Genomic DNA, 15163 nt, shown 5'->3' with positions numbered 1-15163 from the left:
CACAGTCACACACACACAGTCACACACACAGTCACACGCACAGTCACACACAGTCACACACACACACAGTCACACACACAGTCACACACACACAGTCACACACACAGTCACACACAGTCACACACACAGTCACACACACACAGTCACACACACAGTCACACACACACAGTCTCACACACACAGTCATACACACACACAGTCACAAACACAGTCACACAGTCACACACACACACAGTCACACACACGCAGTCACACACACACACAGTCACACACACACAGTCTCACACACACAGTCACACACACAGTGGGGAGGGGGAGGTCAGCCCCCGTGCACCTAGCCTGGCACAGGGAGGTCAACACGTGACAACTGGGTCTGCCCACGTGACCTCCTCGTGCACCTAGCCTGGCACGGGGCAGTCACCTTCTGTAACGGGAAGCCATCTTCCGTGATGGGTTTTCATTCCACCAATCAAAAGAGGGGTTGGGGGGGGTGACGTGGCAACGCCGGCAGCCAATCGGTGGAGCGCCTCGCGACAGCAGGGGGCGTCTGAGGTCGCCGTGGTGTTGAGAGACGCTCGGACATCGCCAAGCAACAACAACAACTACTACTTTTATATCTACTGCTGCTACCTTGTGAGTATTACTACTGTTATTATCACTACTGCTACCCTGTGAGTATCACAATCACAACGAATACTACTTATATATCTACTGCTGCTACCTTGTGAGTATTACTACTGTTATTATCACTACTGCTACCCTGTGAGTATCACAATCACAACTAATACTACTTATATATCTACTGCTGCTACCTTGTGAGTATTACTACTGTTATTATCACTACTGCTACCCTGTGAGTATCACAATCACAACTAATACTACTTATATATCTACTGCTGCTACCTTGTGAGTATTACTACTGTTATTATCACTACTGCTACCCTGTGAGTATCACAACAACCGCAACTACTTATATATCTACTGCTGCTACCTTGTGAGTATTACTACTGTTATTATCACTGCTGCTACCTTGTGAGTATCACAACAACTACTTATATATCTGCTGCTGCTACCTTGTGAGTATTACTACTGTTATTATCACTACTGCTACCCTGTGAGTATCACAACAACATCAACTTATATATCTACTGCTGCTACCTTGTGAGTATTACTACTCGTATTATCACTGCTGCTACCCTGTGAGTATCACAACAACAACTACTTATATATCTACTGCTGCTACCTTGTGAGTATTACTACTGTTATTATCACTACTGCTACCCTGTGAGTATCACAACAACAACAACTGGTGTGGTAGTTGTTGTTGTAAGCGGTAGACATTACTCACCGCCATTCAGCAACACCGCCAGGCCTCTGTGTGGTAGAGTCACCACGCTTTGTGTAGACACAGTGGTGGCCGTGTGGCTGTGTGTGTGTAGCCCGCACGCCCAGAGCCCACATGGCAAACACAGCTGCTGTTAGGGCGGTCTATGGTGCAGTGTTGAGTCTATGGTACAGTGTTGAGTCTATGGTGCAGTGTTGAGTCTGTGGTGTAGTGTTGAGTCTATGGTGCAGTGTTGAGTCTATGGTTCAGTGATGAGTCTATGGTGCAGTGTTAGTCTATGGTGTAGTGTTGAGTCTATGGTGCAGTGTTGAGTCTATGGTTCAGTGATGAGTCTATGGTGCAGTGTTAGTCTATGGTGCAGTGTTGAGTCTATGGGCAGTGTTGAGTCTATGGTGCAGTGTTGAGTCTATGGTGCAGTGTTGAGTCTATGGTGTAGTGTTGAGTCTATGGGTAGTGTTGAGTCTATGGTGCAGTGTTGAGTCTATGGTACAGTGTTGAGTCTATGGTGCAGTGTTGAGTCTATGGTGTAGTGCTAGTCTATGGTGCAGTGTTGAGTCTGTGGTGCAGTGTTGAGTCTATGGTGCAGTGCTGAGTCTATGGTGCAGTGTTAGTCTATGGGTAGTGTTGAGTCTATAGTGTAGTGTGAGTCTATGGTGTAGTGTTAGTCTATGGTACAGTGTTGAGTCTATGGGTAGTGTTGAGTCTATGGTGCAGTGTTGAGTCTATGGTGCAGTGTTGAGTCTATGGTGCAGTGTTGAGTCTATAGTGCAGTGTTGAGTCTATGGTACAGTATTGTGTATGGTGCAGTGTTGAATCTATGGTGTAGTGTTGAGTCTATGGTGTAGTGTTGAGTCTATGGGTAGTGTTGAGTCTATGGGTAGTGTTGAGTCTATGGTGCAGTGTTGAGTTTATGGTGCAGTGTTGAGTCTATGGCGCAGTGTTGAGTCTATGGTGCAGTATTGAGTCTATAGTGTAGTGTGAGTCTATGGTGTAGTGTTTGTCTATGGTGCAGTGTTGAGTCTATGGTGCAGTGTTTGTCTATGGTGCAGTGTTGAGTCTATGGTTCAGTGTTGAGTCTATGGTGTAGTGTGAGTCTATGGTGCAGTGTTGAGTCTATGGTGGAGTGTTGAGTCTATGGTGCAGTGTTGAGTCTATGGGTAGTGTTGAGTCTATGGGTAGTGTTGAGTCTATGGTGTAGTGTTTGTCTATGGTGCAGTGTTGAGTCTATAGTTCAGTGTTGAGTCTATGGTGTAGTGTGAGTCTATAGTGCAGTGTTGAGTCTATGGTGCAGTGTTGAGTCTATGGTGCAGTGTTGAGTCTATGGGTAGTGTTGAGTCTATGGGTAGTGTTGAGTCTATGGTGTAGTGTTTGTCTATGGTGCAGTGTTGAGTCTATGGTTCAGTGTTGAGTCTATGGTGTAGTGTGAGTCTATGGTGCAGTGTTGAGTCTATGGTGCAGTGTTGAGTCTATGGTGCAGTGTTGAGTCTATGGGTAGTGTTGAGTCTATGGGTAGTGTTGAGTCTATGGTGTAGTGTTTGTCTATGGTGCAGTGTTGAGTCTATGGTTCAGTGTTGAGTCTATGGTGTAGTGTGAGTCTATGGTGCAGTGTTGAGTCTATGGTGCAGTGTTGAGTCTATGGTGCAGTGTTGAGTCTATGGGTAGTGTTGAGTCTATGGGTAGTGTTGAGTCTATGGTGTAGTGTTTGTCTATGGTGCAGTGTTGAGTCTATGGTGCAGTGTTGAGTCTATGGTGCAGTGTTGAGTCTATGGTGTAGTGTTGAGTCTATGGTACAGTGTTGAGTCTATGGTGGTGGTGACGGTGGTGCGTGTGGTGGTGGTGGTGGTGACGGCGGCGGTGGTCGCAGTGTATGCAGGTTGCAGGATGGCCTCGAGCGAGGGCAGCGTCGGACCGTGCCCCTGCCGCCGCTCTGCGTCCGGCGGCGGCGTCAGAGCCGCCGCCACGAACGACGCGGCCGCGGCCGTCGCCGCCGCCTTCAGCGACTTCGTCCGCGTGAGGTTTGGCGACGTCGACAGCTTCGGCGATTCCGACGGCGCCGACTGCAGCGACTCCGGCGGCGTCGCCTTCAGCGACAGGAGCGCCGACTGCGACGGTGTCGGCGTCCCCTACGGCGACATCATCGGCGACGTTGACGGCTTTGGCTTCGGCGACGTCAACAGCGCCGGCGACATGGACAGGATTGGCGACGACGATGACGACGATGGTGGTGGTGGTGGTGTTGAGTGCCGTGGCGGTCACGGCGGTGGTGAGCGCGGTGACGGTGGCCGTGGTGGTGCCGGATTGAACGAGGACTCTGACAGCTCCGTCCCCACAGTGCCGGAGAAGACGCGCAAACGGCAACACCAGAGGTACACTTACACACACACACACTTACACACTTACACACACACACACTTACACACACACACTTACGTACACACACCAACACACACTTACACACACACACTTACACACACTTACACACACACCAACACACACACACTTACACACGCACACTTACACACACTTACACACACTTACACACACACTTACAGACACGCTTACATACACTTACACACACACACTTACACACACACACTTACACACACTTACACACACACACTTACACACACACACTTACGTACACACACTTACACACACTTACACACACACACTTACACACACTTACACACACACACCAACACACACACTTACACACATACACTTACACACACTTACACTTACACACACTTCCACACACTTACACACACTTACACACACTTACATACACTTACGCACACTTACACACACTTACACACACACACTTACGTACACACACTTACACACACTTACACACACACACTTACACACACTTACACACACACACCAACACACACACTTACACACATACACTTACACACACTTACACTTACACACACTTACACACACTTACACACACACTTACATACACTTACGCACACTTACACACACTTACACACACACACTTACGTACACACACCAACACACACTTACACACACAAACTTACACACACTTACACACACACACTTACACACACACACACACTTACACACACACTTACAACAACAACAACAACAACCGCCATTCGCCACTAAGTGGCGGTGACGTCACCACGACGCTTGTGCCAGGCTATGTGCACCCTGAGGCCACGTGAAGTGTCGAACGCCCGCTGGCAGGAGGTCACGGGGCAGACCCAGGTGCCACGGGTCGACTGACTGAGATGACTGGCTGATGCACCACCTGTGCCCCCTACTGTGCCAACCTGCTGTGCTTTAGCCACCCGGCGCTCCGCTCGCTGTTGTGAGCGTCGCTCCTCCGCCCTCCGTTGTTGTTGGAGGGCGACTGCCTCCAACTGCCCAGTAGCATCCTTCACGAGCCTCCTCCACAGAGGCCGATCTTGACACCGCTGGTACCAGTCATCGGCAAGTCCACTCAGCTCCACGTCCTCCTGTACCACATCACTCCATCTCTTCTCTAGCCCGTGCCGCGCCCGCTTCGCCCCCTCAATCCGGCCAAACAAAAGCTGTTTCGGCATGCGGTGGCTGGGCATGCGGGCTACATGACCCAGCCATCGCAGCCTTGCCTGCCGGAGGAGCTCACCGATGGGACCCTGCCCAGATCTTTCAAGGATTTATGTGCTCCTCACACAATCCAGTCTGGTTAAACCCTGGATGGATCGTAGGCAGGGCAGCCTAAATGTTTCCAACCGGCGAAGATGTTCCATTAGGGGGGTCCACGTTTCGCAAGCGTAGAGAAGGGAGGGAATGACCGTGGCCGAGAAGACCTGAAGCTTAGTGCGGAGCGACAGACCAGGTAGCTTCCACACAGCGTTACGCAACCGATGAAAAGATATTGCCGCTCGACTGATTCGGAGTGAGACCTCTGCTGTTAAACTGGAGCCAGTCATAAGCACACTGCCCAGGTATGGGAAACTCTCCACTCTCTCCACAACTGCCCCATCACCGATTGGGAGTTGTGGGGGTGGAGTGTCCGATGGTACAAAATACCCAGGCAGGTGCTTAGTTTTGGTGGGGCTGATGGTAAGGCCCCACTTACACACACTTACACACACACTTACACACACTTACACACACACTTACATACACTAATGCACACTTACACACACTTACACACACACTTACGTACACACACCAACACACACTTACACACACAAACTTACACACACTTACACACACACACTTACACACACACACACACACTTACACACACACTTACACACACTTACACACACACTTACACACACTTACACACACACTTACATACACTTACGCACACTTACACACACTTACACACAACAACAACAACAACAACCGCCATTCGCCACTAAGTGGCGGTGACGTCACCACGACGCTTGTGCCAGGCTATGTGCACCCTGAGGCCACGTGAAGTGTCGAACGCCCGCTGGCAGGAGGTCACGGGGCAGACCCAGGTGCCACGGGTCGACTGACTGAGATGACTGGCTGATGCACCACCTGTGCCCCCTACTGTGCCAACCTGCTGTGCTTTAGCCACCCGGCGCTCCGCTCGCTGTTGTGAGCGTCGCTCCTCCGCCCTCCGTTGTTGTTGGAGGGCGACTGCCTCCAACTGCCCAGTAGCATCCTTCACGAGCCTCCTCCACAGAGGCCGATCTTGACACCGCTGGTACCAGTCATCGGCAAGTCCACTCAGCTCCACGTCCTCCTGTACCACATCACTCCATCTCTTCTCTAGCCCGTGCCGCGCCCGCTTCGCCCCCTCAATCCGGCCAAACAAAAGCTGTTTCGGCATGCGGTGGCTGGGCATGCGGGCTACATGACCCAGCCATCGCAGCCTTGCCTGCCGGAGGAGCTCACCGATGGGACCCTGCCCAGATCTTTCAAGGATTTATGTGCTCCTCACACAATCCAGTCTGGTTAAACCCTGGATGGATCGTAGGCAGGGCAGCCTAAATGTTTCCAACCGGCGAAGATGTTCCATTAGGGGGGTCCACGTTTCGCAAGCGTAGAGAAGGGAGGGAATGACCGTGGCCGAGAAGACCTGAAGCTTAGTGCGGAGCGACAGACCAGGTAGCTTCCACACAGCGTTACGCAACCGATGAAAAGATATTGCCGCTCGACTGATTCGGAGTGAGACCTCTGCTGTTAAACTGGAGCCAGTCATAAGCACACTGCCCAGGTATGGGAAACTCTCCACTCTCTCCACAACTGCCCCATCACCGATTGGGAGTTGTGGGGGTGGAGTGTCCGATGGTACAAAATACCCAGGCAGGTGCTTAGTTTTGGTGGGGCTGATGGTAAGGCCCCACTTACACACACTTACACACACACTTACACACACTTACACACACACTTACATACACTAACGCACACTTACACACACTTACACACACACTTACGTACACACACCAACACACACTTACACACACAAACTTACACACACTTACACACACACACTTACACACACACACACACACTTACACACACACTTACACACACTTACACACACACTTACACACACTTACACACACACTTACATACACTTATGCACACTTACACACACTTACACACAACAACAACAACAACCGCCATTCGCCACTAAGTGGCGGTGACGTCACCACGACGCTTGTGCCAGGCTATGTGCACCCTGAGGCCACGTGAAGTGTCGAACGCCCGCTGGCAGGAGGTCACGGGGCAGACCCAGGTGCCACGGGTCGACTGACTGAGATGACTGGCTGATGCACCACCTGTGCCCCCTACTGTGCCAACCTGCTGTGCTTTAGCCACCCGGCGCTCCGCTCGCTGTTGTGAGCGTCGCTCCTCCGCCCTCCGTTGTTGTTGGAGGGCGACTGCCTCCAACTGCCCAGTAGCATCCTTCACGAGCCTCCTCCACAGAGGCCGATCTTGACACCGCTGGTACCAGTCATCGGCAAGTCCACTCAGCTCCACGTCCTCCTGTACCACATCACTCCATCTCTTCTCTAGCCCGTGCCGCGCCCGCTTAGCCCCCTCAATCCGGCCAAACAAAAGCTGTTTCGGCATGCGGTGGCTGGGCATGCGGGCTACATGACCCAGCCATCGCAGCCTTGCCTGCCGGAGGAGCTCACCGATGGGACCCTGCCCAGATCTTTCAAGGATTTGTGAGCTCCTCACACAATCCAGTCTGGTTAAACCCAGGATGGATCGTAGGCAGGCCAGCCTAAATGTTTCTAACCGGCAAAGATGTTCCATTAGGGGGGTCCACGTTTCGCAAGCGTAGAGAAGGGAGGGAATGACCGTGGCCGAGAAGACCTGAAGCTTAGTGCGGAGCGACAGACCAGGTAGCTTCCACACAGCGTTACGCAACCGATGAAAAGATATTGCCGCTCGACTGATTCGGAGTGAGACCTCTGCTGTTAAACTTAACACTTACACACACACACTTACGTACACACACCAACACACACTTACACACACACACTTACACACACTTACACACACACCAACACACACACACATACACTTACACACACTTACACACACTTACACACACACTTACACACACTTACGCACACTTACACACACTTACACACACACACTTACACACACACACTTACACACACACACTTACACACACATTCTCTGGTTCTTTCCAGAGAATGTGTGTGTACACACATCAGGCAAAGGGGGTCAGCCTCTAAAGGCAAACTGTTTATAAAGGTTGAAAATGGGCGTGGCCCAAGTGTCGTCAGCAGCATGGGCGGGGCAGTTTATGTTAATGTAGCCCAGGTGTCAGCAGCATGGGCGGGGCAGCTTATGTTAATGTGCCCAGGTGTCAGCAGGATAAGCGGGGCAGCTTATGTTAATGTAGCCCAACTGTCAGCAGCATGACACTTTGGGTGTCTTTGTGGGTGAGTGTCACTGTGGGTGTCACTGAGTGTCACTGTGGGTGTTACTGTGGGTGTCACTGTGGGTGTCACTGTGAGTGTCACTGTGAGTGTCACTGTGGGTGAGTGTCACTGTGAGTGTCACTGTGGATGAGTGTCACTGTGAGTGTCACTGTGGGTGTCACTGAGTGTCACTGTGGGTGAGTGTCACTGTGAGTGTCACTGTGGGTGTCACTGAGTGTCACTGTGGGTGTTACTGTGGGTGTCACTGTGGGTGTCACTGTGAGTGTCACTGTGGGTGAGTGTCACTGTGGGTGAGTGTCACTGTGAGTGTCACTGTGAGTGTCACTGTGAGTGTCACTGTGAGTGAGTGTCACTGTGGGTGAGTGTCACTGTGTATGAGTGTCACTGAGTGTCACTGTGAGTGTCACTGTGAGTGTCACTGTGGGTGAGTGTCACTGTGAGTGTCACTGTGAGTGTCACTGTGGGTGAGTGTCACTGTGGGTGAGTGTCACTGTGAGTGTCACTGTGGGTGAGTGTCACTGAGTGTCACTGTGGGTGAGTGTTACTGTGGGTGAGTGTCACTGTGTGTGAGTGTCACTGTGAGTGTCACTGTGAGTGTCACTGTGGGTGAGTGTCACTGTGAGTGTCACTGTGAGTGTCACTGTGGGTGAGTGTCACTGTGAGTGTCACTGTGAGTGTCACTGTGGGTGAGTGTCACTGTGGGTGAGTGTCACTGTGAGTGTCACTGTGGGTGAGTGTCACTGAGTGTCACTGTGGGTGAGTGTTACTGTGGGTGAGTGTCACTGTGTGTGAGTGTCACTGTGAGTGTCACTGTGAGTGTCACTGTGAGTGTCACTGTGAGTGTCACTGTGGGTGAGTGTCACTGTGAGTGTCACTGTGGGTGAGTGTCACTGTGAGTGTCACTGTGGGTGAGTGTCACTGAGTGTCACTGTGGGTGAGTGTCACTGTGAGTGTCACTGTAGGTGAGTGTCACTGTGGGTGAGTGTCACTGTGTATGAGTGTCACTGAGTGTCACTGTGAGTGTCACTGTGAGTGTCACTGTGGATGAGTGTCACTGTGGGTGAGTGTCACTGTGAGTGTCATTGTGGGTGAGTGTCACTGTGAGTGTCACTGTGGGTGAGTGTCACTGAGTGTCACTGTGGATGAGTGTCACTGAGTGTCACTGTGGGTGAGTGTCACTGTGAGTGTCACTGTGGCTGAGTGTCACTGTGAGTGTCACTGTGAGTGTCACTGTGAGTGTTACTGTGAGTGTCACTGTGGGTGAGTGTCACTGTGAGTGTCACTGTGAGTGTCACTGTGACTGAGTGTCACTGAGTGTCACTGTGGCTGAGTGTCACTGTGAGTGTCACTGTGAGTGTCACTGTGGCTGAGTGTCACTGTGAGTGTCACTGTGAGTGTCACTGTGGCTGAGTGTCACTGTGAGTGTCACTGTGAGTGTCACTTTGAGTGTCACTGTGAGTGTCACTGTGAGTGTCACTGTGAGTGTCACTGTGGCTGAGTGTCACTGTGAGTGTCACTGAGTGTCACTGTGGCTGTGTCACTGTGAGTGTCACTGTGAGTGTCACTGTGGCTGAGTGTCACTGTGAGTGTCACTGTGAGTGTCACTGTGGCTGAGTGTCACTGTGAGTGTCACTGTGAGTGTCACTGTGGCTGAGTGTCACTGTGAGTGTCACTGTGAGTGTCACTGTGGCTGAGTGTCACTGTGAGTGTCACTGTGAGTGTCACTTTGAGTGTCACTGTGAGTGTTACTGTGAGTGTCACTGTAAGTGTCACTGTGAGTGTCACTGTGGCTGAGTGTCACTGTGAGTGTCACTGAGTGTCACTGTGGCTGTGTCACTGTGAGTGTCACTGTGAGTGTCACTGTGGCTGAGTGTCACTGTGGCTGAGTGTCACTGTGAGTGTCACTGTGAGTGTCACTGTGAGTGTCACTGTGAGTGTCACTGTGGCTAAGTGTCACTGTGAGTGTCACTGTGTCACTGTGAGTGTCACTGTGAGTGTCACTGTGAGTCTCACTGTCACCCTGGTTGTCCACAGCTCCGTCTCCGGCAGGAGGAAGAGAACGATGACTCAGATCACGCCGTCTGCAGCGTGCCCACAGGTGTGGGGGTGTGTGTGTGTGACCCTGTGTGTGTGTGACACTACGTGTGTGTGGGGGTGTGTGCGTGTGTGTGACCCTGTGTGTATGTGGGGGTGTGTTTGTGACCCTGGGTGTGTGTGGGGGTGTGTGCGGGTGTGTGTGACACTACGTGTGTGTGACCCTGTGTGTGTGTGTGTGGGTGGTTGTCTGTGTGTGTGTGACCCTGTGTGTGTGTTTGTGACCCTGCGTGGGTGTGTGTGACTGTGTGTGTGACCCTGTGTGTGTGACCCTGTGTGTGTGTGACCCTGTGTGTGTGTGGGGGTGTGTGTGTGTGACCCTGCCTGGCACAAGCGTCGTGGTGACATCACCGCCACTTAGTGGCGAATGGCGGTTGTTGTTGTTGTTGACCCTGTGTGTGTGTGTTTGTTAGATATATTTTGTCACGTGATTTTGTGGTAATTTATTTAAGGTGGAGGGGTTACCAGCCCCTCGCACCCATCCAGAGCCCCCATTTAGCCGCTGTGGTAGCTACAAACGCCTTGAGGGGAAAAGCCAATCGGAATTGGCCCTCCCCCCACAGCACTGTCCACGACAGCATTGCCCGTCCGGCACTACGAGGATGTAGGGGGTTGTCTCCTCGGCCACGGTCTTTCCCTCCCTTCTCTACGCTTGCGAAACGTGGACCCCCCTAACGGAACATCTTCGCCGGTTATAAACACTTAGGCTGGCCTGCCTACGATCCATCCTGGGTTTAACCTGGCTGGATTGTGTTAGGAGCTCACAAATCCTTTAAAAGATCTGGGCAAGGTCCCATCTGTGAGCTTCACCGGCAGGCAAGGCTGCGTTGGCTGGGTCATGTAGCCGCATGCCCAGCCACCGCATGCCCAAACAGCTTTTGTTCGGCCGGATCGAGGGGGCTAAACGGGCTCGGCACCTCCTGCCAGCGGGCGTTGGACACTTCACGTGGCCTCAAGGTGCACATAGCCTGGCACAAGCGTCGTGGTGACGTCACGTAGCCACGAAGTTATGTCGCCGCCACTTAGTGGCGAATGGCGGTTGTTGTGACCCTGTGGGTGTATGTGACTGTGTGTGTGTGGGGGTGTGTGGGTTGGTGCCTGTGTGTGTGACCCTGTGTGTGTGTGGGTTGGTGCCTGTGTGTGTGACCCTGTGTGTGTGTGTGGGTTGGTGCCTGTGTGTGTGACCCTGTGTGTGTGTGGGTGTGTGTGGGTTGGTGCCTGTGTGTGTGACCCTGTGTGTGTGTCTGTGTCTGTGTGGGGGTGTGTGTGACCCACCACGGTGGTGGTGGTGGTCGGGGTGGTGGTGGTGGTGATGGTGACGATAGTGGCGATGGTGGTGATGATATCGGTGGTGGCGATGCCGATGGTGGTGACGGTGGTGGCGATGGTGGTGGCGATGGCGGTAGTGGTCACACTGAGGAGCGCTGGGCACCAGCCCTCGTCTCTCTGCCTCCCACAGGTCCACTGCCGCCACTGTACGGGGGAGGCCGAGACGCCTGCACGTGGAAGAGGAGCTGGCGCCGGTGATGGTGGTGATGGTGGAAGTGGTGGTGGTGGTGGTGATGGTGGTGGTGGTGGTGGAAGTGGTGGTAGTGGTGGTGATGGTGGTAGTGGTGGTGGTGATGGTGGTGTTGGTGGTGGTGATGGTAGTAGTGGTGGTGCTGGTGGTAGTTGTGGTGCTGGTGGTGATGGTGGTGCTGGTGGTGGTGCTGGTGGTGATGGTGGTGGTGATGGTGGTGGTGGTGGTGGTGGTGATGGTGGTGGTGGTGGAAGTGGTGGTAGTGGTGGTGATGGTGGTAGTGGTGGTGGTGATGGTGGTGTTGGTGGTGGTGGTAGTGGTGGTGCTGGTGGTGGTGCTGGTGGTGATGGTGGGGGTGATGGTGGTGATGGTGGTGGTGCTGGTGGTGGTGCTGGTGGTGATGGTGGTGGTGGTGATGATGGTGGGGGTGATGGTGGTGATGGTGGTAGTGATGGTGTTGCTGGTGAGAAAATGGAGGAGGAGGAGGAGGAGGAGGAGGAGGAAGAGGAGGAGGGTGAGGAGGAAGAGGTGAGGGTCAGGACGCACACACTCACCCACGTGTGTGTGTGTAGGTGTGTGAGTGTGTAGGTGTGTGAGTGTGTAGGTGTGTGTGTGTGTAGGTGTTTGTGTGTAGGTGTGTGAGTGTGTAGGTGTTTGTGTGTGTGTGGTGTGTAGGTGTTTGTGTGTATGTGTGTGTGTGTGGTGTGGTTTAACTCGTGGTTTCGTGGACCCCCCTAATGGAACATCTTCGCCGGTTAGAAACATTTAGGCTGGCCTGCCTACGATCCATCCTGGGTTTAACCAGACTGGATTGTGTGAGGAGCTCACAAATCCTTGAAAGATCTGGACAAAGTCCCATCGGTGAGCTCCTCCGGCGGGCAAGGCTGCGATTGCTGGGTCATGTAAGCCCGCATGCCCAGCCAACGCATGCCGAAACAGCTTTTGTTCGGCTGGATTGAGGGGGCTAAGCGGGCGCGGCTCGGGCTAGAGAAGAGATGGAGTGATGTAGTACAGGAGGACGTGGAGCTGAGTGGACTTGCCGATGACTGGTACCAGCGGTGTCAAGATCGGCCTCTGTGGAGGAGGCTCGTGAAGGATGCTACTGGGCAGTTGGAGGTAGTCGCCCTCCAACAACAACGGAGGGCGGAGGAGCGACGCTCACAACAACGAGCGGAGTGCCGGGTGGCTAAAGCACAGCAGGTTGGCACAGTAGGGGGCACAGGTGGTGCATCAGCCAGTCATCTCAGTCAGTTGACCTGTGGCACCTGGGTCTGCCCCGTGACCTCCTGCCAGTGGGCATTCGCCACTTCACGTGGCCTCAGGGTGCACATAGCTTGGCACAAGCGTCGTGGTCATGTCACCACCACTTAGTGGCGAATGGCGGTTGTTGTTGTGTGGTGTGGGAAGCTGTAAGCCCCAGGCTACTTTGGGCTCGCCTTCCCATCAACCAGAGGCGAGGAGTGGTGGTCGTGGTTACTTAAGCCCCCACCGAAGACGGACATCTTTTGGGAGGATGCAGGCAAGGTCGATGAGTCAGATGCCTTCTATGACCTCCTGTAACAGGTGCTGGCTAAAGTGGCCCCTCGGGATAGAGTCGTCTTGTTTGGTGACTTCAATGCCCGAGTTGGTCATGATGCTGGCAACTGGTCTGGGGTGATTGGAAGGCATGGACCAGATCAGCTCAATAACAACGGTAGGAGGCTGCTATTTTTGTGGAGCCCATGGGCTTGTAATTACCAACACGCTGTTCCGGCATCGGCGCATCCACACAACATCATGGATGCATGCCGGGTCCAAGCAAGAACATCTGCTGGACTACATAGTGACAGAACAGCGGATGCGGGCCGATGTCCTTCATACCAGGACCTACCGTGGAGCTGATCTGCCGACTGACCATCGACTTGTCATCTGTAAGATGCGCCTGCCATTCTTCCACTCCGGTGGTGGGTGTACACCCAGGACCCCATTTCAACCTAAGGCGGCCTGGTCTCAACTAGTTGATGAAAGTTGCAAGCGAGAATTTCATCATCGCTTGCGGCTGGGGTTGGCATCGTCCCTCACTCCTCCAGATGTCGAGGGTAAATGGGCGAGGTTTAGGACTGTGACTCATGCAGCTGCAATGGCTGCTTTGGGTACGTGGTCCACACCTCCTCAGAGACCCTGGCTGACAGAGGACAAGTTCAGGCTGGCTGAGAAAAAGCGACAGGCCCACTCTCATTGTCTACAGCATTCCACGTCAGAGAATGAGGAGGCTGGCCGCAGCCTTCTCTCGGAGGTTCGGAGAACTGTGAGGCGCTGCAAGGATGGGTGGTGCTCGTGGGTTTTTGAGGAGATGGAATCTGCCTCAATGGCCCGTGATCACAAATCGCTCTTTAATTCCATCAAAAAGTAACCTGCAGCGGCACACCTATTACCATCATTAGGGGAAAAAAACGGTGATCCAATCTCCAACCCCCAGGAACAGGTTTTCAGATTTGCTGAGCATTTCTGTGAGGTCCTGGGGAAGGTGAAATCCCTCGGCCTGGAAAACATCATGGGACAAAGTGGGGATGACCCTGCTGAGGCTGAGGTGCCGCAAATATTGGAAGCAGAAGTCACCCCCTGTGAGTGGCTGGCTGAGGTGCCATCTGTTGAGGAAGTACTGAAGGCGATCCAGAGCCTGAGACCAGGAAAGGCACCGGGCAGAGATGATCTCCCAAGCGAAATGCTGAGGGATGGTGGCATTTGTGCATAGACTGCCCTACATGACATCATAACAACAGTCTGGACCACTGGATGGGTTCTGCAGGATTTGAAGGATGCCCTGGTGGTCCCCCACTTTGTAGTAAGGGGACCGCACAGACTGTAACAACGACAGGGGCATATCACTCCTCAGTGTGCCTGGAAAGGTCCTGACAAGAATTATTTAACATCGCTTTGCCAGGCACGCTGAGGAGAGGCTTGCAGAGCTCCAATGTGGTTTTAGGAAAGGGCGTTGCTGCACAGATGCCATATTTTCTTTCCGTCTGCTAAAGCAGAGGTGTAGGGAATTCCAGCAAGACCTACATCTCTGCTTTATTGACCTGGTCAAGGCCTATGATACCATCAGTAGGCCTGGCTCTGGGTTGGTCTTCGTGCTTTTGGAGTCCCTGACCCGCTGCTCACGATCATTAAGGACCTTCAAGATAGTGAGCGGGCCTGGGTAAATTTACGTGGCCGGGAGTCGGATCCATTCCCTGCTCACTTTGGGGTGCGAGAGGGATGTCATTTGGCTTCGACATTATTTAACATCTATTTCGACCA

At 52.9% G+C, this 15163-nt stretch overlaps 1 protein-coding gene across 1 annotated transcript; it reads left to right on the top strand.

The window, feature by feature from the left end:
- The first annotated feature begins 3220 nt into the window (after positions 1 to 3220).
- Positions 3221 to 13878, top strand: LOC142918263 (uncharacterized). Its single transcript, XM_076062403.1, has 4 exons — positions 3221 to 3711; positions 10303 to 10366; positions 11822 to 12155; positions 13841 to 13878. The coding sequence occupies exons 1-4, from the start codon at positions 3227 to 3229 to the stop codon at positions 13876 to 13878; spliced, it is 921 nt and encodes a 306-aa protein (XP_075918518.1). The 5' UTR covers positions 3221 to 3226.
- Positions 13879 to 15163: the final 1285 nt, after the last annotated feature.

The sequence above is a fragment of the Petromyzon marinus genome, unplaced genomic scaffold, assembly GCF_048934315.1.
Source record: "Petromyzon marinus isolate PM22_M1 ecotype Great Lakes invasive population unplaced genomic scaffold, UKy_Petmar_22M1.pri1.0 PM_G_Scaffold_59, whole genome shotgun sequence".
NCBI classification, from domain to species: Eukaryota; Metazoa; Chordata; class Hyperoartia; order Petromyzontiformes; family Petromyzontidae; genus Petromyzon; species Petromyzon marinus.
The sequence above is the reverse complement of the archived record's forward strand: the minus strand, read 5'-3'. Positions and strand labels throughout refer to the sequence as shown.

What these genes read in the sequence shown, in the direction of transcription:
- LOC142918263 (XM_076062403.1), top strand. Translation starts at nt 3,227, where the DNA reads ATGGCCTCGAGCGAGGGCAGCGTCGGACCGTGCCCCTGCCGCCGCTCT. An exon ending in CGCAAACGGCAACACCAGAG is followed by an intron (nt 3,712 to 10,302) that starts GTACACTTACAC and finishes GGTTGTCCACAG; the next exon opens with CTCCGTCTCCGGCAGGAGGA. An exon ending in TGGTGGTAGTGGTGGTGATG is followed by an intron (nt 12,156 to 13,840) that starts GTGGTAGTGGTG and finishes GTGTACACCCAG; the next exon opens with GACCCCATTTCAACCTAAGG.